This window comes from Balaenoptera ricei, chromosome 12 (assembly GCF_028023285.1).
Source record: "Balaenoptera ricei isolate mBalRic1 chromosome 12, mBalRic1.hap2, whole genome shotgun sequence".
In the NCBI taxonomy this organism is placed as follows: domain Eukaryota; kingdom Metazoa; phylum Chordata; class Mammalia; order Artiodactyla; family Balaenopteridae; genus Balaenoptera; species Balaenoptera ricei.
The window spans coordinates 17070540-17094872 of record NC_082650.1 but is presented as its reverse complement, the minus strand read 5'-3'; the positions used below and the strand labels follow the sequence as shown (position 1 = coordinate 17094872).

Sequence of the window (24333 nt, the reverse complement as noted above, 5' to 3'; positions counted from 1 at the left end):
TGGAGTTTGACATTCTTCATGAGATGGCTAGAATTGCAGCAGCCATGATGCAACCTGAGGAAAGCTAGTCTGAGGACAATAGTGACATACGAGGATAGCAGAGCAAAATGGAACAAAAATATGGAATGAATCCTAAAATCTCCATACCTAAGGACTTCTGTTTTTTTTTTTAAATAAATTTATTTATTTATTTTTGGCTGTGTTGGGTCTTAGTTTCTGCGCGAGGACTTTCTCTAGTTGTGGCAAGCGGGGGCCACTCTTCATCGCGGTGCGCGGGCCTCTCACTATCGCGGCCTCTCTTGTTGTGGAGCACAGGCTCCAGACGCACAGGCTCAGTAGTTGTGGCTCATGGGCCCAGTTGCTCCGCGGCATGTGGGATCTTCCCAGACCAGGGCTCGAACCCGTGTCCCCTGCATTGGCAGGCAGATTCTCAACCACTGCGCCACCAGGGAAGCCCAGGACTTCTGTTTTGAAAGAGAATATATTTTTGTTTTGTTTATTTATTTCTAAGAGAATACAGAGATATTCAGGTTTGGTTCCCGACCACTGCAATAAAGTGAGTATAACAATAGAGTCACGTTCATTTTTTTTGGTTTCCCAGTGAGTATAAAAGTTATGTTTACTATACTGCAGTCTATTAAGTGTACAGTAGCGTTATGTCTAAAAAAACAAATTACATACTTTAATTAGAAATACTTCATTGCTAAAAAATGCTAACCATCTTCTGAGTGTTCAGCAAGTTGTAATAGTCACATCAAAGACCACTGATCACCATAACAAATACAATAATAATGAAAAAGTTTGAAATTTTGCGAGAATTACCAAAGTGTGACACAGAGACACAAAGTGAGCAAATGCTGTTGGAAAAATGGTGCCAATAGACTTGCTGGGTACACGGTTGCCGTAAACTTTCAATTTGTAAAAAAAAAAAAACAAAAAAACCCCACAATATCTGTGAAGCGTAATAAAGCAAATCACAGTAAAACGAGGTATGCCTATGTATTTTTCTTATTGTTTGAACTGGGTTGGATTTTCTGTTACCTGCCAACAAAAGCATCCTTACTGATATATGGAGATAAGACATAAAGCAATCATGGAAATCCTTAGCCATGTTCAACCCAGTTGTTCTTAGAGGCTGCAGCGCCTCAGTTTTCCTGCCTTGTCTTTCTAAGCGCAGTGGGCATGAGGGGGCAACACTAGCAGTGGATGAATTTTGCATGGTGCGTTTTCCTTGCATATCACGCATGCAACGCACACACGCTCATGAATGTGAAAAATGCCAAGAAGCCAACTCTGTGTAGCCAAGTCAAGCTTGGAGGGCAAGAAAGTTCCTTATCGGTTCATACCAACAAGAGTTAGGTAGGTATATTTTGGCAAAGGGAGAATGACTGAATTAAAGCAACAAAATTTCTAGAGATACCAAGGGCCAGCTTAAATGTTGTGCTCTCTGTGAAACCTCCCCTGAGTCCCCAAGGCCAAGTTCATCACTCCTTCTCCCTGTTCTTGTACTATATCCCTGGCAGGGCATTTGCCACAGGTTATCAGAGCAAGTGGTGCCAGTGGTTGGTTCACTTGCTAGATTGTGAGTTCACACAGGGCAGGGAACCAGTTGTAACCTTTGTTGTATTCACTCATTTAACAATGATTTATTCTGTATCTACTATGTGCCAGGCATTGAGCTGTACTGAAGATACAATAGTAAGGAAAAGCAGATGTGTCCCTATAGTCATGGAATTTAGACTCTAATCCAAGACAGATAATCAGATCATCACAATAACCAATTGATTTCATGCCATTAACCAAATGAATGGCACTCAGTAATTATCTGTTGAATTCAGTCACAGAATTTTCAGTATTCCATAGGGCCTCTTATCCTCCCGGAGGCCGGAGGCTAGCCTCAGTTCATATCGTGGGGGAAAGGCTCCCAGGGACAGGCAAGATTCAGCCCCGGCACACAAGCCCTTTTCAAGCCTCTGCTTACATTTGCTTGCTAATGTCTCATTGGCCAAAGCAAGTCACAAGGCCAGGCCCAAGGTCCATGTGGGAGGACGTTATACTCTTCGTGGATACAGGCAGGTGGAATTGGTTGGGGGCAGTTGCTGTCCCAATCTGCCACACTATTTTAAAGTGTGGTTTATGTTATGAAAAGCGTAAACTCAGCCAAGGAATTCAAACGATGATCATCTGAATCCAAGAATAAGGTTCTTGCTCCAAATTCACACTCAAACTAAAACTTGATTCAGACATTTTAAATGGAAAAAAATGATATGGTTCACAATGAACAGTGGATCTAAGGCTTTGGTTTTAAGAATTTTACATGGTGCCTTGATGAGAAAGAGGAGTATTGGCAACCCAGCGTGGCTGGTCGCCCAGCATTTGTACCATTTACAATGAGGGCAGTCTTCCCTTGTGAAGTCTGTCATGAGAATATTTGACTCTTCTCCCCACCAGTAACCAAAGGAAACCATTCTAAACTGACTGGTTGGCCCATACCAGCAATACCTGCTATAAATTATGACATGTACAATCAATAACCAACACTTCTCCTCTATTGCATTATAACAAATGAATTTTTAGATTAGTTTCAGAGTATAAATTCTTAACTAAAAATAAAAATAGGACAGTTATAAATAAATAAAGCTTAACTTTCAGCAGACTTTCAAATCTTAATGGTCTATATAAAGTGTCTATGCATGTTTTATTTGAAGAAGTGTGTGATTAAGAGAAAATGTGTTATAGATCTGAACGGCGAGTTAAATGAAGTATGTGGGTCTGGTAGAAAGATTATCAACCCAAAGGCATCTACAAAATTACAGATTCTAGTTCAAAAGTTAATGTATAAAGTCACTTGAATTGATTAATAATCGTAATGGAACAACGCCAGATCTAAAACTAATTTGAGGACCTGAGTTCTTCTCTGTTCTTACTGGGAAATCCTCAACTCTGATTCCCAGAGCTTTGTTTAATAAAGACTTTTGGATCACTGAATACATAGCACAGAAGAAAGTGCCAGAAATGGCTAGCATTGGTCCAGATTTACTACAACAACAATATTACTTACAGTGCCTTTGAGCTCAACAAAACATATAAGGCATATACACATGCATGTACACACACACAGGAAGATGAGGGTTAAATAGGATTGCCAAACCCATATTGGGTTACTCCATTTCGTTTTGATTATAAAAACCATAGAGAAGGTTTAAGAGGCTCTTACAAGAGTGGTCAGAGGGTTCAAACACAAGTGCAGTAGGGCTACCATATGTATTTGGAAGCAAGACCGAGTCCTGTGTAAACAATTTGAAATATTCCTTCAGGATGTTTTGTCCTCTAAAACTTGCGCATCCTCCGCATGGCATGTGGACTTCATTTCTCTTTTCTGTCAAACATATGCGTATTCCACGCACTCAGTTTTCCATGGGCTAAACTGAGGTTTGAATTTTAGAATCTGTAACATACTGTAGTAGTGAGATACCCAGATCATGGACTTCTTTTCTATGATTTGCATACTGATCAGAGAAAGAAGCATAAAGAATGTTGCAGAATTAGAAGTAAATCTGCCTTTTCTTAATATGTATATCTTCTTGGCATCTGTCAACTTGAAATTTGAAAATGTTCATCTGTCTATGGCACTGATAGCATTCATCCAAGGTCACCTGAAATTTGAGTTTTAAATCAAACTGGAAGTCATTTTTTTCTGAAGCATACTTCACAGTTCAACTATGATAGTTTTAATAATCATCACTCCCAAAAATTACTTCTGGCTCCTTGTGAAAATTGCATCTTTGAATGAGGATTTTGTTACGGTGTGCAGGGTATTACATTCCTGGGAATAGTGTAATGATGTTGTACATGATGGAGATAAGGACATTAGATAGACCAGAATGGAATATTTAGAGCACAGGATGCCATTTAGATAACCCTCTGAACATCTGTAAGTATTGTGTATCCCTGCCTTAACATCGTGGGATGTGAACAGGAAGGAACCTTGAAATCATTGCATTCAGTACCTCCAATTTATCCTTGAGGAAAATTTGGCCCAGAGATGCTACTCAAGGTCACTTGTTCAAGGTCACTAGTTTGGCCAAGGGGAAAACCAGACTTTCCTGACTTTCAGTCCAGGGGACTTTCTTCACTTCACCATACTTTTTCTTATGTAATATAGCAAATAAGAGTGTTTCAGGGAATTCCCTGGCGGTCCAGCGGTTAGGACTCAATGCTTCCAGTGCAGGGGACCCGGGTTTGATCTCTGGTGGGGGAACTAAGATCCCGCAAGCCGCACAGCGCGGCCAAAAAAAAAAAAAAAACAAAGAAAGAAAGTTGCAGAATATGAGTGTGAAGAAAAAAATTGATAAACTTCCCTTACAGTCTTAGGGAACAACCAGACAGATATTTATTAATTATCTACTATGCACATACCAGGTAGACCCAGTCTATTAGAGGAATAAAACAGATGGATTTGTAAAGAAGTTATAGCTATATTTGTCTTTCTGTAGATAACATTAGACATGGAACTATTTCAAGTAGGAGCAAGGGGAAAGAAGAAAGCATAAGGTTCAGATTTGGCAAGGCTTCTGGAAGAAAATGGGTTATGAATAATTAGAAGATACAAGGATGTCATTCGAGAGTTGCAGGTAGGAAGAGCTTTCCATTCAGGAGGTGGCAATGAGGGAAAAGATAGTTCTTTAACGGGTCCTATATGTTTCCTCCTCTGGAATGGAGGAAATGAGCCTAGGGGTCTGGAGAGTCTATGGTGATTAGAAAACATGCATCTGGGTAACTGATAAAATTATCAGTTAAAAATTATGCATTAGAGATGCATCTGTTAGAAGACCTAGAATGGCTTGATGGGCAAAAGCCAGTGAGAATCACTGCTGAGTTCTGGACAGCACTGCTGGAAGGCTGAGCCCTGTACAGACTTCAGTGTTTGGTGATGGTCTTAAAAAAAACAGAGAGCTCGAAGTGACTAAAGCTGTAGAAGGGAGGAGAAAGCATAAGAGGAGCACAAAGGAAGATTTATTACATGACAAGCCCAAACAAGAGTGGGACATGTACAGAAATGCCAGAGGTTCCAAAAGAGAACCGTGAATGCCCATGGAGCTGGAATCCATGTCTGCAGCACAAATTACTGGAACTTTTTTTTCTGTTTCTTTTATGAATATATTTGACACGGAAAAATGTAAAAATCTTGTGTCAATTTTTAAGGCATTTCCAGGTGATATCTTGATAATATAGATTGAAATTAATCATTTAGTAGCCTCAGAAGAGAGCATGATTTCTGGGGTTTTCTTTTCTTTTTTTAAATAAATTTATTTATTTATTTATTTGGCTGTGTTGGGTCTTCGTTTCTGTGCAAGGGCTTTCTCCAGTTGCGGCAAGCGGGGGCCACTCTTCATCACGGTGCGCGGGCCTCTCACTATCGCAGCCTCTCTTGTTGCGGAGCACAGGCTCCAGACGCGCAGGCTCAGTAGTTGTGGCTCACGGGCCCAGTTGCTCCGCGGCATGTGGGATCTTCCCAGACTAGGGATTGAACCCGTGTCCCCTGCATTGGCAGGTAGATTCTCAACCACTGCGCCACCAGGGAAGCCCGATGTACCGGGTTTTAGCCCAGCCCTCGCCTCTTACCCATGAGGATGCTGAGGCTCCGCGGTGCGATGGGACTAGCTCCTGACACCGCGGTCTCCTAGGAAGCTTTAAAGCAGGGACTCGCTGAATGCATCTGAACTGCTCCAAGTCCTATGGACAGTGAATACCAGAACCGTCCCTGAGTTCAAGCCTCACAAAGCCCTGGCCGTGACTCTTCCCCGCATTAGTGTGAGGAACCGTGGAATGGAGATGCTGTGAAATCACAGAGTGAATTTTATTCCTCAAAGAAAATCATTCATCTTTAGCATAATATTGGTACTAAGGGTCTAATGCTCTGACACTGTTTAGTATAAATTTCAGTCAACCTACACATTCAGTTACCCAGCACACCTGTTCTCTAATCATTCTAGGCGAGTAGGCACTTACCATAGTGTAAGCATATTTGTCAGGTTGATCATGACTTTGAACTATGGGTGGGAGGCCAGTGGCACTCCAGGGAGACCCAAGGAGGACATGAGAGTGCCTTTCACCCAGACTCTTCTCCAGTATCATGCAGGCAACCCTCTCCCCACCTTAATCCCTCGTCAGGCTGTATGGAACCACCCAGCAGCTTAACATGGAAGGCTAGGAGTCCTCTACAAGAGCAGTTCTTGAAACGGACCTGGAAGTAGTAGGGCCTCAGGGGAGCTCTTAAAGCCAGACTCCTGACCCTCATCATCCTAGACTTTCTGTTTCAGTGAGTCTAAGAGTGGAGCCCAGAAATCTGGAGTTTTAAAAGTTCCGTAGGTAATTCAAATATATAGCCATTTGGGAACCACAGCTTGTCACATACTATATTAAATATCATTTTGCAAAGACTTAAAAGCAGGATTGATGTTCATTCTTCCAACAAGACCAGTCCGCAGAGAGACCTATAATCATGGACTATGAAAGTCTAGGTGCAGACCAAGTTTGCTTTTTACCTAAAATGTCTTCTTTCCCTGCCCCATTTCAAACCTGGGAGAAGCTGTTGAATTGTGGACGTCATCTGGTGGTATTTACTGTTGTGCTTAGGATTTTGGACAGACTTCTGTTTATTGGGCATGCTCCACACAGGCCTGTCAGGCCCTAGGGATTTGTGGCATTTGCAGAACTTACAAGGCAGGCAACATAAAAATATATCATTCATAGAGTGAAATATTTTGGAGCTCCCTTTGCTTTTACAAATTGGCCATAAAATAGAAACCACAGACACAACATTCGTATAACCATAGTTGCCAAGAATGAAGAATCATTTGGGGTGGGGGGGGGGTGAGGGTTTTTGTTGTGTACTTCTTTATAGGACACTCAAAGAAAGAGTAAGTATTCAAAATTTGTGTGCAAATGATAATAGGAACATTAAGGTTGAGATGCCTGACAATTGGCAAATATCTGTTGAAGAAAATAGGGATTTGAGGTTGATCTTAAGAGGTCTTTAGGCGTCTTTTCACGGTTGTTAAGTTTACCATTTGCTTGTCTTGATAGACATTTCAAGTGCATTTAGGATTTTATATATATTTTACTATGACTTATTGCTTCCTGTTTTTTCCTTTCCTAGTGAAGTGGGTCACAATATCCAAGGCAGCTGTGACTGCCTATGATAGATTAGGGGAAGGAATAAAGGGAAAACTATATCCTTCTGCTCTTCTCCCATTAGCTGCTCTGACACTCTGGGCTTACATTAGCTTATAAAATCTGTCCAGAGGAAGGAGAAAGAGAGGCCAGTCGACTCCTGTCAGTTCCAGCTGAGGATCGGGGGATATAAGTAATGGATGAGTAATGCCCGATGATAGGCGTTGTGATCGTTGACTGTTGAACAGTAGCATTTAATGAGGTTGGACACATTCAAGACATGACAAAAAGAAAGAGCATCTCTGTTGCAGAAGCCAAACTAGAGGTCATTTTCACCCTTTGATGTGGTAGTATATTAAATAGAGTGTCGTTTTGGGGTCAGGAGAGCTGCAAGCTGGGCTTTAGTTGTTACGTGCCACTTTTTGGCTTTGTCACCTTGAACATGCCAAATGATCTCTCTGGCCTCGTTTTACTCACCTAAATATAGTGCTACTATCTACCTCACAGGGTACTCGAGAGGATGGAAAGACAAGGTCAAGGTAAAGACAAGGTGAAGCTCTAGCCAAGTCAAACGCAGATTGGGCTGGGGATGGGGGTGATAGGGGTGGGCGTGCAAGGTGGGGAGGGAGTTGGAATGGATGGATTAGTCCACATTGCCTCTAGACCTCAAACCCTGTCAGTTCTGTGAATCTATGATCTATGGGACAGAGGAGGGCACACAGGAGAGTCACTTAGGTGCTATAAATGATGCTTAAATCATTTGATAATTTAAACTCCTAGAGAAAGGCAAAATAGAATGAAGACAATTATGCTATTTGATTCACTATCTCTAACAAGGATTAAAAGAATTTACATGGCACAGAGCCTGGGACAGGGTCTTTTGTCATCAACAAAAATGACAGTGATTGGTAAAGCAGACTTCAGGAGCAAATTTATAGTTCTCCCAAAAGCAGGGATGAATCAACTTGTTGCCATTGTTAATTTTAACACCTTATCCCAAACCACCAAATCAACACATTGATTTGGCCTGACTAAATTTGCTAATTTCCAGTGGATTCCATAGGTTTTTAGAAAAGGACTTAAGAGCCCCACCCTAAATTTGAGAGAGGTTTATGTTTGTGATGGTGTATGCTGTGTCTTTAAAAGTCACAAGACTGATTCCAGAAGTTTTATCTGAAAACACAGTTCCTAGTTCTATCTTAATACCCTGTAGCTGTACATTGGCATTTAAATAAATGGTAAAATTGGAGTCACGTTGGGGATTTTTCAAACATTTTTGTAGATATAGCTATTTTTTTCAAATATCATTGTATTATAGCAGCAGGAATGATGCAGGGATTTTTGTTTTTATATGTGTTCTTTTTAAATATCAGATATTTATAATCATTATTTGGGAGCTTCCCACAAAACTAATGAAAGAATTGGAGTGAACATATTTTTAAAAACTAACCAATAACCCAAAGGTAAATAACATCCTTAGCTATTAGCAAAAGAGAGTAGATAGATATTAAGCCTGCTACTGTGTTGATTACCCAAGAAATTCAGGAGAAATTAAGTGTTTCCATCTAAGGTTTCTAAGTGCCTCTGTTCTTCATCTAAGTCTTCTAAGATATACTCTGCACTCTTAAAATAAAGTGCTTAATATGTGGTAACTCACATCTTCTAGATCATCAACTTAGTCATAACAAATTCTCCCTTGCTGTTCTATGCTGGGCTAGAAGACAGGGAAAAATGCATTCACCCAATTCTTGAACAGTTTAAGTCCTGAAAGAAATAAAAATTTGTGTTTATTTTGGCAGCTTTGTCACAACCATAGTCTATCCCCCAGACCAGTTATTATGGAAAATCCAACTTACAAACACTATTAATATCATTCTATTAAACGCAAAGCCCAGTTCAACCTCGTTGGGTCATAACCTCATAAAGTAAGAATTAAATAATTTATCTGAATATCTGAACTTCTGCAGTCATTGCCAGAGAACAGACTTTTGGGGTACTCACTGATTGAACCATAAGTAAAATGGCCTATTATAATGATGGTCTTTTACCCTGATGACTTGTATTAGCATTTGGTCAGGAAGATCAGAGGTGCATTGGAAGATTCTCCTGGTCTCACAGTTTAGTGGAATCACTGCGTTAGTGTTAAACAGTACATTAAACCTATCAGAGCTGCCAAGAACCAATCGATGTCTGTTGAGACCCTATGTATCCAAGGCATTTTCTAGGCACTGTGAGGGCACATAATAGAACATACAGACTGGCCCTAAGGAAACAAAGTACTGCTCATTTAAAAATATATATATATATGAAGAATTATATCAAAATGGTACATAACTGGTTGCTAAGTGAGTGATGTAAGTATTATATTTTACTCCAATGACAATTAGCCTTGAAACTCCAAATTTACGAAATGCTGCTCTGCATATAAAACATTTTAGGAAATTAAACCTAGAATTACAAAGGCACAAATTCAAGTTGCATACCATAGGCAAGTTTGGGGTATGTTTGTGTTTATCTTGTACTATATTCTTTAGCTTTGGGTCTCTTTATGGCCTTCTGTTAATGGATATGTGCTGAATGAAGGAATCTTTTGATTATCATTTGTCAATTATTGCTCAATGCTGAGCATTCAAAATGGAAATAATATCTTTATTGGGGATATAAATATTTAATCAGATACTTGTTATAATTACTTCTTAGTCTATCAAAATCGTCATAACTGGGCAATTAAAAGAGAAAAAGAAATAAAAGGCGTCCATATTGGAAAGGAAGAAGTAAAACTATCTCTGTTTGCAGATGACATGATCACGTATATTGAAAATCCTAAAGAATCCACACCAAAAAACTATTAAAGCTAACAAATGAGTTCAGCAAGATTGGAGGATACAAGATCAATATACAAAAATCAATTGTATTTCTATCAGCTAACAGTCAATCCAAAAATTAAATTAAGAAAACAATTCCATTTATAATAGCATCAAAAAATAAATAAAAGGATTGTAAGGCTTCTACACTGAAAATTGCAACACATCAATGAAACAAATTAAAGGAAAATCCAGTAAGTGGAAAGACATCCATATTCATGGATTGGAAGACTTAATATTATTAAAATGGCAATAGTCCCCATATTGATCTACAGATTCAACACAATCCCTATCAAAATCTCAACTGCCTTTTTTGCAGAAATTGATAAGCTGATCCTAAAATTCATACCGAAATGCAAGGGACCGAGAATAGCCAAAACAATCTTGAAGAAGAAGAACACAGTTGCAGGGATCCACCCTTCCCGATTTCAAAACTTATAGCAAAGAAATAGTATCAAAATTCTGTGGTACTCAATGTTCACTGCAGCTCTATTTACAATAGCCAGGACATGGAAGCAACCTAAGTGTCCGTCCACAGATGAATGGATAAAGAAGATGTGGCACATATATACAATGGAATATTAGCCATAAAAAGAAACCAAATTGAGTTATTTGTAGTGAGGTGGATGGACCTGGAGTCTGTCATACAGAGTGAAGTAAGTCAGAAAGAGAAAAACAAATACCGTATGCTAACACATATATATGGAATCTAAAAAAAAAAAAATGGTTATGAAGAACCTAGGGGCAGGACAGGAATAAAAACGCAGACGTAGGGAATGGACTTGAGGACACGCGGAGGGGGAAGGGTAAGCTGGGACGAAGTGAGAGAGTGGCATGGACATATATACACTACCAAATGTAAAATAGATAGTTAGTAGGAAGCAGCCGCATAGCACAGGGAGATCAGCTAGGTGCTTTGTGACCACCTAGAGGGGTGGGATAGGGAGGGTGGGAGGGAGATGCAAGAGGGAGGAGATATGGGGATATATGTATATTTATAGCTGATTCACTTTGTTATAAAGCAGAAACTAACACACCGTTGTAAAGCAATAATACTCCAATAAAGATGTTAAAAAAAAAAAAAAGATTCTGTGGTACTGACATAAGGATAAAAACATATGGATCAATGGAATAGAGTTGAGAGTCCAGAAATAAACCCATAAATTTATGCTTAGTGGATTTTCAGTGAGGTACCAAACAGTTAAATGGAGAAAAAATCCCAGTATTTTCAATAAATGTTGCTGAGGCAGATGGATATTCACATGCAAAAGAAGGAAGTTAGATCACTAGCTCACACCATACACAAAATTAACTCAAAATGAGTCAAAGACCTACATGTTAGCACTAAGACTATAAAACTTTTAGGAGAAAACACAGGTGTATATCTTTGTGACTTTGGATTAGGCAGTGGTTCCTTAGATACGATACCGAAAGCATGGGCAACCAAAAAAAAATTAGATAAATTGGACTCCATTAAGATTAAAAGCTTGTGTTTTGACACTATCAAGAAAGTGAAAAGGCAATCCATAGAATGGGAGAATATATTTGCAGATCATATATTTGCAAATCCAGAAAAAATATAAAACTTAAAACTCAACAATAAAAAGACAAATAACCCAATTTTAAAATGGGCAAAGGATTTGAATAGACATTTCTCCAAAGAAATTGTACAAATGGCCAATAAATACATGAAACATGCTCAACATCATTAGTCATCAGGGAAATGCAAATCAAATCCACAATGAGATACCACTTCACACCCATTAGGATGGCTATGATAATAATAAAAAAAACAGGCAATAACAAGTGTTGGAAAGGATGTGGAGAAACTGGAACTCTCATACATTGCTGATGGGAATATAAAATGGTGCAGCTGTATTAAAAATAGTTTGGCAGTTCTTCAAAAGATTAAACGTAGAGTTACCATATGATCCAGCATTTCCACTCCTAGGATTTACTCAAGGTGAATCAAAAACATGTGTCTTCACAAAGACTTATAGACAGATGTTCATAGCATCATTATTTATAGTAGGCAAAAGGTGGAAACAAGCCAAATGTCCATCAACTGATGAGTGTATAAACAAAATACAGTATATCCATACAATGTAATATCATTTAGCCATATAACGAGATGAAGTACCGATTCATACTACAACACTGATGAACCTTAAAAACATTATGCTGAGTGAAAGAAGCCGGACACAAAAGGCCACATATCCTATGATTCCTTTTATATGAGATGTTCAGAATGCTATAGGCAAAGCCATAGAGCCAGAAAGTAGATAAATGGTTTCAGTGGATCAAGGTAATGAGGTAAATGGAAGTGACTGCTATGGGTATGGAGTTTCTTTTCAAATGCTCTGGAATTAGGTAGTGGTGATGGTTCACAATTTTGTGAATATACTGAAACTCACTGAATGTATACTTTAAAAGGGTGAATTTTATTGTATGGAAATTATGTCTCAATTTTTTTAATTACTATATTTCTCCTGAGCAGTCTACAGATTAAGTTCTGATAAAGCATAATATAACTTGCAAAAGAACATTATCATTAAAGCACATATTTACATATTTTGTTCCTAAGAAAAAAACAAAAGTAGTTTCACAATCAGTATTATAGATGGCATGAAATTTTACCAGTTTTAAGTATCAGGGCAGATGGATAAGGAGTCCAACGTTTCTCTCAAGTTCTACTGTGAAGATAAATACGAGTTCATCACTTCCATTCTCTTGTTAGCTTCGTATGGACACTTCTCATTTAGATTGATCAGACATTTATTGTTCTGAAATTGAAGGATGAACCCGAAGTATTTTAACGCACACCCTTTCATTTGCTCTCTCGTTCTGCCCAGGCGCTACCTTTCCCGAGCCAGGTGGTGTACAACAGAGTTGGCAAGTGTGGGAGCCGGACCGTGGTCTTGCTTCTGAGAATCCTGTCAGAGAAGCACGGATTCAATTTGGTTACGTCAGACATTCACAACAAAACCAGACTTACCAAAAATGAACAAGTAAGTTGTCTTTGCCCATGGTTAAATTGTACTTCGCTGCAATTCATTTGTGTAATTAGTGGGTGCCTTCTGGAAGACCCTTTGAGTCCCTAACAGATGAATACCAGAGTTATAATGTCATACTGTGTTTTTGCCAGAGGGCGGAAGGAAATTTAAGTTAAGGGTTCGGACAGAAGTCTTCAAACCAGGAAGTTTCCCTGAAGGGATACTTTTATTAAGACCAATGAAGCCTAGAGTACTCTGGTCATTGTATATTTAGCTAACATTAGCAATGCTTAAATATCAGAGAGTTACACCACTGAGCTATAAATAATGGTGACATTTTGGGAGCAAAAGTAAGAAAACTTTATTTTAATATTTCTTCCTCTGTGTTTTCTCACAAGTGTCCTAAGTCTTTATGGTTATCATAAAGAGAAAACCCTCTTTGGTCCAGGAATTTTGTTGGTTGATGGGGACATGAGCTTCCTATTATGGTAAGTTCAGGGGATCTTGAGTCTCCAAAACAGCTTTTGGCATATTCACTGGTAACAAAAGAATTACCCCATTTCCCGGGAATAAATCTGCCCTAATACAGCTGAACCATACAAGGGTCATGCTGGTGGTAGTGTAGGAGTGCTAGGTTCTGCCAGGAAGCTATACAGACAGATTCTACTTCGTAAGCTTACACGAAGTAGGCTTAACCATCTCCATTGAAATACTTTGCTAATGCAGAAAATTAGGCCTAGTGCTCCCACAATCATTTTACAGGGTCAAGTTTGTTAGCCTGCTCTCAGAAAGTTGCTTCGGTCCCCTTAGGTATTTAGGATGGATGAGTAGCCACCATTGTAAGTCAGGGTTCTCCAGAGAACAGAACTAGTAGGATGGAGACATATCGATAGATAAATAGATAGATAGATAGATAGATAGATAGATAGATAGATAGATAATAGATAGATAGATAGATAGATAATAGATAGATAGATAGATAATAGATAGATAGATAGATAGATAGGTAGATAGATAGATAGGAATAAAGGAAAGGAGATGTACTATGAGGAATTGGCTCATGCAACAGTGGAGGCTGAGAAGTTCCACCATCTGCCATCTGCAAGTTGAAGGCCCAGGAAAGCCATTGGTGTAATTGAGTCTGAGCTTGAGTGTGAAGGCCTGCAAACCAAGGGAGCCAATGATGTAAATCCCAGTCTGAGGGCAGGGGAATGTAAGATGAGATGTCCCAGCTTAATCAGTGAGGCAGGAAAAAAAAAATCGACTTCCTCCTTCTTCCACATTTTGTTCTATTCAGGCCTTCGAGGGATTGGATAAGGCCCACCCATACTGGGGAGAGAAATCTACTTTACTGAGTCCACTGATTCAAATGCTCATCTCATCCAGAAACACCCTCACAGATACACCCAGAAATATTGTTTAATCTGGGCATCCCTTGGCCAGTCAAACTGACACATAAAATTAACCATCATACCACTCAGTGACAGGGTAAGTTTGGGGAATAAACAAGGTATATGGTTGACTGTCAGGTTGAGACCATAATTATGGAAATTTCCACCCGTGTCTGCTTCTTTCTGACATGATCTCCACCTTTGAGGCATTCAAAACCTCACACAGAAAGGGAATATGCAATAAGCATTCCTGTCTCTCTTATCACGGGGGATGGTAGGACTGTTTTAAGTGCATAACACAGCCAGCAGTACTTACTATAAAGCCTATATGTTTAGTGTTGTCCACAGTATAGAGATTAAAATGCCCATTCCTTTGGAAACTTCCATTAAAGAGTCTCTGAGTAACAAGTCTAAATAGTCATTATCAATCAGCAAAAAATATTTTGAGATTACCCCTTGCAGGTTCTGTAGTAGGTGCTCAATAGAAATATTATATTTGGTGACATTTAAGGATATCACAGTTTATCAATAATTTCCATAGGGGTAGATTCTCTTTGATTTCCTTACCTTACTGAAGAACGAATAAGATTAGGGCTGAAAGAGAGTGACTATAATAAATAGCCTATGCTATTTTCACTACCTGAAAGAGAGTGACTATAATAAATAGCCTATGCTATTGCAATTTTATTATAAATATAAAATTTGGTTTTCTTTTGAGTCTTTGGGTCTGCTTATCAGGTTAGACTTAAATGTTCCTATGTGTGGAAACTATGCTCAGTTCTTGAAGCCTAACAAAACACAGTAGCTAGATTTTAGTTCCCACTGCTGAAAAGTGTAACAAACCAGAGGGAGCAAAGTAACAAAAGTATTAGACCCTGAGATGTTCAGGAAGGCCCTAGAAGAGTAAGCACAAAATGTGAAATTTAAATATACTGTGGGATTTTACACAAATCAACCTACTTTGTTTCCTATGAGGAACTGTCAAGGGAAGAACTTAGATGAAAAGTGAAGAATAATTTACTAATGGTGCATGAATTGTTAAATGTTTTAGAAAGGGTTAAAGCCAAAATCATCCTTCTCCTCTAAAATAGAGGTTAGCTCTCATCTGTTTGGAATGACTGGCTTGTCTAGAAGCCAGGGAATAGACTAGACAATCTTTTAAGGTTCTTTCCAGCCCTGTGATTCTGTGATATATTTATACAACTTCTACCATAATCTGTGTATAATTAGTTGAAACATTTCTGATTCCTGTGGTCAGTGTGACCTAGAATATATTTCATTACTTAGTTATTCCAGATTCCTATTAAATTATAAAGCAAGTTTTAAAAACTTAAGGGAAAGGTAAAGATGTGGTAGAAAAAAACAAACAATTTTGATGTATTTAAAAACAAACATAAGGATAGTGACAGTTGCCTCTGTGCAGCTAGCCGAGCAGGCTGTGACATACAAGGAGAGCCAGGAAATGCCAGGACAAAAAAAAACAAGTTTGAAGTAGCTCAAGAATGTTTAAAGAAACTCTTTTTCTTTTTACGTGCATCCTTTTTCTAAAGTTTCAAAGGGCGTGAAACAAGCAAAGAAAAAAATATTATTTTAACCTAACATATTCAAGAAATAATTTGTGGTGTGAATAGCTCCTCTTCTTGATAATTTATTAAAGGAAAAGGGGGTAAGTGATTTAGGAGACAAGTTAAAATTTTATAGTCAGTGGTTCTCAACATTACAGAGTAGAACTCTGAAAATGTGTTTCCATGGAGATACTGTTCTCTGGAGTTAATAACAATTCTGCTTCAGGTGCAGTACAAGTTAAACAGGCTCTTGTGGGCTGGCCCGGGACTCTCTCCACCATGTAGAACATTTCTTTTATGAGAAAATGTATTCCAAGTTCCCAACTACTGACTTACAAATGAACTTCAGAAAAGTATCCACATATAAGGCTGGAATCATCTGTACCTTTGCATTCATACACAGTGGCACCTCTCTGGGCCAGAGTCAAATTCACACATACATTTCTCCCTGGAGGGTAGCTGTCATCACACAACACACACACACACACACACACACACACACACACACACACCCATACCCATACGCACACATCCCCATTCAGTACTCGATTTTAAAAATCTATTTAATGGGATAAGACACTGAGGGATTATTAAAAAGGAAAGAGAACCTGAAAGACAGCAAATGTTAGAATGTCTATAAAAATCCCATTACATCTGCCCTTATAGAACTAGAAATGCCTTTGAAGTTAATATTTTAGAAAACTCTGCCTCAACAGAAGAACATGGACAGCTGGTGCTGGCCAAATGTTGGACCTTTGCAGGGCATATAATGCAAACCTAGGATGACATCATTTCATTTATGCTCTAAATCCAGATTTCAATTTCTTGGGCTAGTTTAGATAATTTCTTGGAAAATGGAGATTATGTACAATCTAAAAGATAAAGAACTATTTTCCAGAAGACATGGGGCGTGATTTCCAAAAGACTCATAACCATGTTTGTTAATGGTCTGACCCTATCTTTCAGAACATTGCTCTAAGGATAACAAAAGTCAAAGTGTCACAGGCATATCACAGACATAAGAGTTCAAAATTATTTCATTCCGGTTGGAGAAAGGCAAAAATTGTTGGCATATGAGCCTAAACGATGGAGAAAGCAAATACTTTTTCTATTTTTATTTATACTGAAGCTATTGAGGACTACAAATTGCAAATAGCACCTACTCTGCGCTAATTGTTTTACTTCATTATTTCATTTAACTCTTCTGGGCCTAAAACTGTACCGGTGAGTGAGTATGATTTCCTATCTTATGGATGAGAAAACTAGGACAACCCGATGAAGTCACTTTCCAAATATAATAAAATGACTATCCATGGTACCTGGACTTGAACTTCGGCCTTCCCGAATCCAGGAGCCGTTCTCCTAATGCAGTGGCTATCTGCTCTGCACACACACTCAGCAGAATACCCAGCTGAGCCTTTTGAAACATATAGTTGCAATGGCCCTTCTCCTGGAGATTCTAGGGTAGAGTCCAGAAAACTTTTTTTTTTTTTTTGATCAAGTGCCACGGGAGTTACAGAGTTAAGGATCCCTGCCAAAACCATCAAATCAGCATTTCCCTAAGTGTGTTACTGAGTATCCTAGTCCCCTAAGACACTGAAAAAAAAGAAAGTACCATGATTCAATAAATTTGGGAAATGTTGTCCCCTTGTCTCCCTCTAGGAAAGTCATGACAATTATTCACATTTTAAGGACTCTGAGAATTCTTTCAACTAAAAACAAAATGAAAAATCTGTTTAACCAGCTTTCACCTAGAGTTTCCCCCTCTTAGTTGGCCAGGGGACTCTTTGTGAGTGTTTGTGGCTCTCAGTTGCATCCCACAGAGCTCTCACAGTTTGGAGCTGGTGGACCAGCCTACACGGTTCCATCAGCCATATCAGTAAAGGCTACTCTTTCACTATAAACTCCACGTCTGCTCTGACTCTGTTCAACAGCCATTCAAATGACTAAAATCTTGAGAAGTATTCAAAGGGTAGAGGAGACAGAGCCCCTACGTCTGTGTGCTCTAGATTGCTTTAGCCTCTTGGTCGGAAACAGAATTTCTTTATAGTGTTTTAACTTCCCTTCCCCACTGCTCTCACCCACTGCAAAGTACAAGTCTGTGACTACAAAGCATTGCGACTCGAGAAGAGAAAGTGTGCCTAAAGAAACCATGTTAGATTTGGAAACGGTCTTGGGGCCACGGGGATTCCTCCTAGGCTTCCCTAAAGCAGGGTCAACGGCCTCTGTTTAAAGGCAAAAGTTCACTCATTTGTTTTTGAGGCAGGTCTCGCCATTGTTTCTTTATCCATTGTGATATATATTCATTGGAGACCTACTGTTATTGGTGTATACTGAGCACCAGACAGCACACTAGATGTTTGTGCATCTTACTTTAATCCTTTAAGCAACATTATTAGGAAAGTATTATCACCCTCTTTTATAGGAAAAAGTAAGTGCTCAAGAAGAATGTGGGAGAATAAGAATTGAAAGTGAACTGGGGTCAAATCCTGGAGAACCTTGAATGTTAGGCTAAGGAGATAGAACATTATTCCTGGGCAGTGAGTGGGAGGTTAATAAAAAAATTGGTTCTTAACTATCATGGGCATCAGAGTCTTCTTGGGAGCTTTTTCACAACACGTATTTCTAGGTCTTACTACAAAATACTGAGTTATATACTCTTAATGGTGGAGCCCACATATTTGTATCATGGGGGGGAAAAATCCCCAGTAGATGCTCATGCACAATTCTAGTGAAGAATCATTGCATGAAAGCCTCTAATTATTAGAAAGTTTTCTTTCTATTAAGGGGAATCCTCCACTAAGCAAGAAAAATTCCTCTTTCACCTGCGAATCCCTCAAAACTCTGAAGACATCTTATTTCCCCTGAAGTCTTATTGAGGGGTGTCTCCTCAGAAGCCTGCACATTGATCTCAGAAGCCTCACCCTTGCTTGAGACGTTTTGGAAAAGTCTCCTTAGAATGACCCTCAGAGTTTCCTGACTTTAGACTAGGAGGGATGTGTCCACAGGCATCAGAGGTGCTCCAACCGGACTTTGGAAGCAAACCAAAAAGATGAGCTGAGTCCATCTCCAGGCCACAGGGCTAATAAGTTCACCCAGTTCTGCAAACGAGGTCTTATCTTGGAGTCCTATAGACAAAAGCTGAGTCTGCTAATGAAAACTCAGTGGAAAGAAAGGCAGGAAAAAGAAAGAAGCAACAAGGCCTGAAAAATTAAGACGTTTTCTCCTCTCCTTCCAGTTGTAGCCACGAGATTGATTTTTCTCTATTCAGACGCAGCCTCTTAGCCTTGTTCACATCATTGCTCCCCCTGGTGGTCTTCTTCTTCATTGCAGGCATGTGTTGCACTGACTGCGCAGCTCCACGCTGAAGGTGGGAAGATCATCTTACCTCCTGCAAGAAGGGCTTCCTCTTTGCAGGAGGAAGAGGGAAAGATAACCTGAGCCCACAGCCAACCTCCTGGCCTCTGAGGTTAAAGGACCAAGGAGTTCTCCTCTGACCTACTCCTTATTTGGTTGGCTTTGCTGTGTAAAAACATGCTTTTCTTTCATTTAAGATTTGTGCAAAATTATAGGGCATCTAGTTGTTCACGGGTGACTCAAGAATTCAGATCAGAGTAGGGTCAATACTCTGCCAGTTACCGCTGACGAGCATTTCCCAAAGAAGTCTTTTACTAACCAGCTGTGTTTGTAGAACTGCAGGGTAAAGGTTTTCTGCTCTGTCATCTCAGGCAGTTAGGTTGACAGTGAAAGATTAAAAGCTACTGCCTGGCATATCCTCTGCATTATAAATTCTGTTTGATTCTTGCCTCTTTTTTTAAACTTCAATTCTGTCTCATTCTCAGATGTGCTGTGATTTAACTTCTTCCTTTAGATCCATTCCGTTACATAGTTCTTTTTCTTTCTTTCTTTTTTTTTTTTTTAGTATTTTAAATTCATTCCTGGCTTGTTATAATATACTGTTTTCCTACCTAGAACTTTAAAAAATATTCTTTCTGGTGTTTTAATGCTTTTTTTAAAAATTATTTTTAATGCTTTTCCACCTGTTAGAACTTTCTTTTAATTTTTCAGCCCATCACATAAAAGGTAGAAAATTCATATCCCCGTAAACCCTCTTTAGTCTCCAGAGTTGTTTTGCTAACCGACCCCTTCCTCCCATCTTAACAGGTTATATATAGATTGAAAAGCAGTGGGAATGATGAGGAGATTGTAGCTTAGTGATAAGTAGCAGGATTTTTGGTGTCAGACAGGCTTGGATTTGAATCCTGGCTCCAACTTTTTCTAGTGGTGAGACCGTAAGCAATCTATGTAGCCTTTCTGTGCCTCAGTTTCTTAACCTGTAAACCCTGGATAATAATACTGAACTCACGGAGTCGTTTGAAGATGAAATGACGGTATGTGTATAAAGAGCATCTCGATACAGTGCATAGCCTGGGAACCACTCAGAAAATGATAGTTTGTTTGGTGTTGTTACATCCTAGATGTTGTAGTAGTAAAACTGTTAACTCCACGTGACACCACGGTAATGAAGGCACAGATCTGCCCCAGAAAGGCTGAATTCATTGCCTTAGTGCTAATTCTGTTTTCAGTGAACTGTATATTTCTTAACTCCAAAAAATTTTTCCTAAAGAGGGTACTTCGTTGCATAAACAATTATGGGTATGTCTTCTATGTAGGCACCTGGGCTTGGCTTTCTGGGGGAGAAATAAAACCTGACCACAACCCTCAAGGAGCTTTCAAGCTGGTTCAAAGCCAGCACTCAAACTCAGCTATAATGTAACGTAAACAGATCATGTCCTGGAAAATTCTCACAGTACTGTGAGAAGTTAAAGAAGGCAATGTCATCTCTACCCAGAGATGTTCGAAACCAAACCCATTTCCCCTCACTTCTGGAGCCAGATTGCTTCCTCCTGCAGTGTTCCCTGTCTCCACCAATGGGTGCCACCACATGTTCAGATCCCAGCCAGGACTCTGAGAAGGAAGCTCTGTTGACCACACCCTCTCCTTCCCTTCTGCTGCCAGCTGCCACGAGGCTCAGCAGATTCTCCCTCCTTAATGTACCCAAATCTCTCCATTTATTTTCACTTCCACGCACTTCATTCCGTGGTTCTGAAACTGTTAAGCCTTAGACTCTCCTGGCGGGCTTGTTAAAACGCGGATTGATGGGCCCCACCTCCAGAGTTTCTCCTAATTCCGTAGGTGCGGAATGAGGCCTGAGGACCTGCATTCTTGTTGGACACATGTCCAGTTGATGCTGGTGCTGCAGGTGTGGGACCCCCACTGAGAAGTGACGCGTTCATGACCTCATCATTTCCTGTTGGGATTACTGCCGTCTTCCCAGCTAAGCTTTCTGCCTCTCCAATCCTCACCCTCTTCTTCACATTCTCCACCTGACCTTAGATCTGAGAGAAAAAAAATCCTTTCTGGCTGTGGACTGCCCAGAGGATAAATGTCAAAATCCTTCATGTGACCTGCAAGACCCTCAATTACCCAGCTCGTACCTTCCTCTCTAGTTATCTACTGCCTTGCTGATCCCATGCCTGACCTCCTGGCAGTTTTAACATCCATGTCTTTTTTGTGTTTTGTCCTTTGCATCCACTGTTCACTCTGTCTGCCATGCTGCGAGTCCCTTTCTTCACTTGTTAACTCCTGTGGGTCCTTGCAAACCACTTAGAAACAACTCCGTGGGGAAACATCACCTCTCCATCTGCAAGCAGGGACAGGTGCCTCACCTCCGTGCCTTGTACCCCATGGTGATTATCACATGATGGCCCCTGCCTGCTCGTCCCCTTCTCCCCCGAGACTCTGAGCTTCCTGAAAGCAAGAACCTAATCTTTTATCTCTATAGCCACAACCCAGAGTGGCACATTGCCTGACAGAGTTGGAAATCAACGGATGGTGAATGAAAGGAGACATCCAGGAAGGCTACTGGGAGGAGGCGAGCATTTTAGCCAGATGTAAGAGTGATTAGGATTTGGACATGCAGCGAGAAGAGGAAGAACATTCTATAAGAAGAATCTTGAGCCTGAGCTTGGACAGCAGTCTTGGACATGGTGTGAGGAAGGAATATGGAGGAGTCTAGTTTGGCTGGCCACAGGATGTGGGGTCTTGAGAGCCAGCTGAGGGAGATAGTAAAGACAGAATTAACATGACTCAGCAAGGGATTGAATATGGGAGTTCAGGAAAGACCCAGATCAAATGTGAGGATATGGAGAGTACCATTAACTGGAAAAGGAGTGAAGATGGGCGAAGATCAAGAGTGTGGTTTTGGCCAGGGTAGATTTGGGAACATCATTAGGACACATTCCACTGTCTTGTCTTTATGTGTCTTCCCACTGATCTTATTCAGGTTTTGATGTCCAGGGCTTAGTAAGCACCCAATAAATGCTGAATGAATGAATGCAGTGGAATTAAAATAAAGATCAGCAGTGGTCCTGCATGAGCCAAGGAAAGGGAGACTTAGTTTCTTTGATAATTTTAGGTAGTGCCATTGCCACCCATGCAGATAAGAGTTGAACAAGAGAAAAGGCAGGCTGCTGGCAGCAATGGGAAGACCAAGAGGGAACTCAGGTGATGACCAGCGGGGGCTCAGGAGACAGTCGCTTGTCACTAGACATGGGGAAAGTTAGTGTTTGTGAAGACCATCATGTGATACTGTGAACCTAATGTCTTATGGTACTTCACATGGGTTTTCCTATTTGGTGTGCGGGTCAAATGCATGAGAGCTGAGATTTACTCCCTGACTTCCCTGTACTAACGCAATAAATGCAAGCATTAGTAACCTTTATTCTTTGTTTAAAGATCCGTCTCGAATGAGTTATGCCTTGTCACTGCTAATCCATTTTTCCTCATGAAATAGACAGCTTTATGACTATTATGACACTGTTCTCATAATCTAACCACTACTGTTCTTCCATTAAATTTAACACATTGACATGTGTTTAGAGAATGTAATATAATGTTGAATATGTGAAAGAAACGGGTTTTCTTCTGACCTGTTTTTCCAGTCTTGTGCAATGCTAGGGTGCTTTCTCATATTATTCTTATGTGTGCAGAGAAATATCTGAAGAAAAATCATCTAAAGATTAAAGCATTAAATGGTCTTTATATTAAACATCCACAGTTATGCTTCTAAGCAGACATCCTCAGAGATCAGTTACCTTTGGTTGTGCTTTCAAATTGTTACCTTTGGTTGTGGTTGTGCTTCCGAAACGGTGATTCTACTGATAGAGCAACAAAAATCAAAATTTACAGTATGAAGGAAGCCGAAAGTTTTATTACCGAAAACAAGCGCCGGGGCATGCAGGGGGGATGTAGAGGATAAACAGTAGATGAAAAGGCAGGATTCAATTTCCTTTTACGTTCAAGCGTGGGGACAGGCAGACCATTATTTACCCGTGCCTGCCACTGACGAACAGAAGCATTGGTTACGAACTGCAAGTCATTTACTTTTAAAATTCAATTTCATTTCTTCAAACAGTCGTTGTGAGCACGAATATCTAATGAAAGGGTTTAGGCAACGACGTCCTCATGTAACGATCTGTAAGTCATGCACTAGTTGGAATTAATTCATTTAAGAAATATTTATTGGGCATTTCCGTGGATGTCAGCCCTGAGCTGGACAGCAGGGAACAAGGCAGACCAGGTTTCGTCTCATGCTTGAGACAAACCTGGAGTTCCAGACTCTGATTTTTTTATTGTTATTGCTCTTATAGTTTACACATGAATGACCGTTTTTGTTTCCAGTTTTCAACTTGAACTATTTTATAAAATGTGAAGTGCTGCCCTTCTGATGTCTATCCAAAGTAGCAATTTTCAATGTGCTTCTTAAAAATTCCAGTGTGTCAGCTTTGATGGGGCATATTAGAAAATCTAAGGAAAGTGGAATTCAGGAAGTCAGGGAGTCATAAGAATGCTTGGAATTTCTAACAGATTTTACTAAACATTTTCTGTATCATGACATGTTCCAGAAGACCGTAACTGTTAGTTTATACAAATTAAAACTACTTTTTGCCTTGCTGATAACTGCAAATAAATAATTCAGATGACCACCCACCAAAAAACCAAGACTTTGTGTGTGTGTTTGGGGCGGGACGGTGGGGGGTGGGGTGGAGGAGAGGATTGTGTGTTTCCTATGAAATACTTGCTTTGTAAATTTTATAATCAAAGAGAAAAATAATGAGGTATTGCCTCATTTTATTCCCACTTTTCAATTCTGCAGAACTAGTTTCAAATACTTCTGTATTTCCCAGTAAGATCATTATAGAAATGTAAAATAATAACCTTTGTCTTGATTTGACTTTAAAGGAGGGGATTAAAGGCATTTTCTTATTTGCATTTCGGTACA

At 39.7% G+C, this 24333-nt stretch overlaps 1 protein-coding gene across 2 annotated transcripts in view; it reads left to right on the top strand.

Annotated features, from left to right (window-relative positions):
• UST (uronyl 2-sulfotransferase) overlaps positions 1-24333 on the top strand; it is a 287679-nt gene that overhangs the window by 150071 nt on the left and 113275 nt on the right. For both annotated transcript variants that reach the window (XM_059941026.1, XM_059941027.1), the window contains exon 3: positions 12893-13048. In XM_059941026.1, the coding sequence (XP_059797009.1) occupies positions 12893-13048 (156 nt within the window). The remainder of the gene's footprint in view (positions 1-12892; positions 13049-24333) is intronic.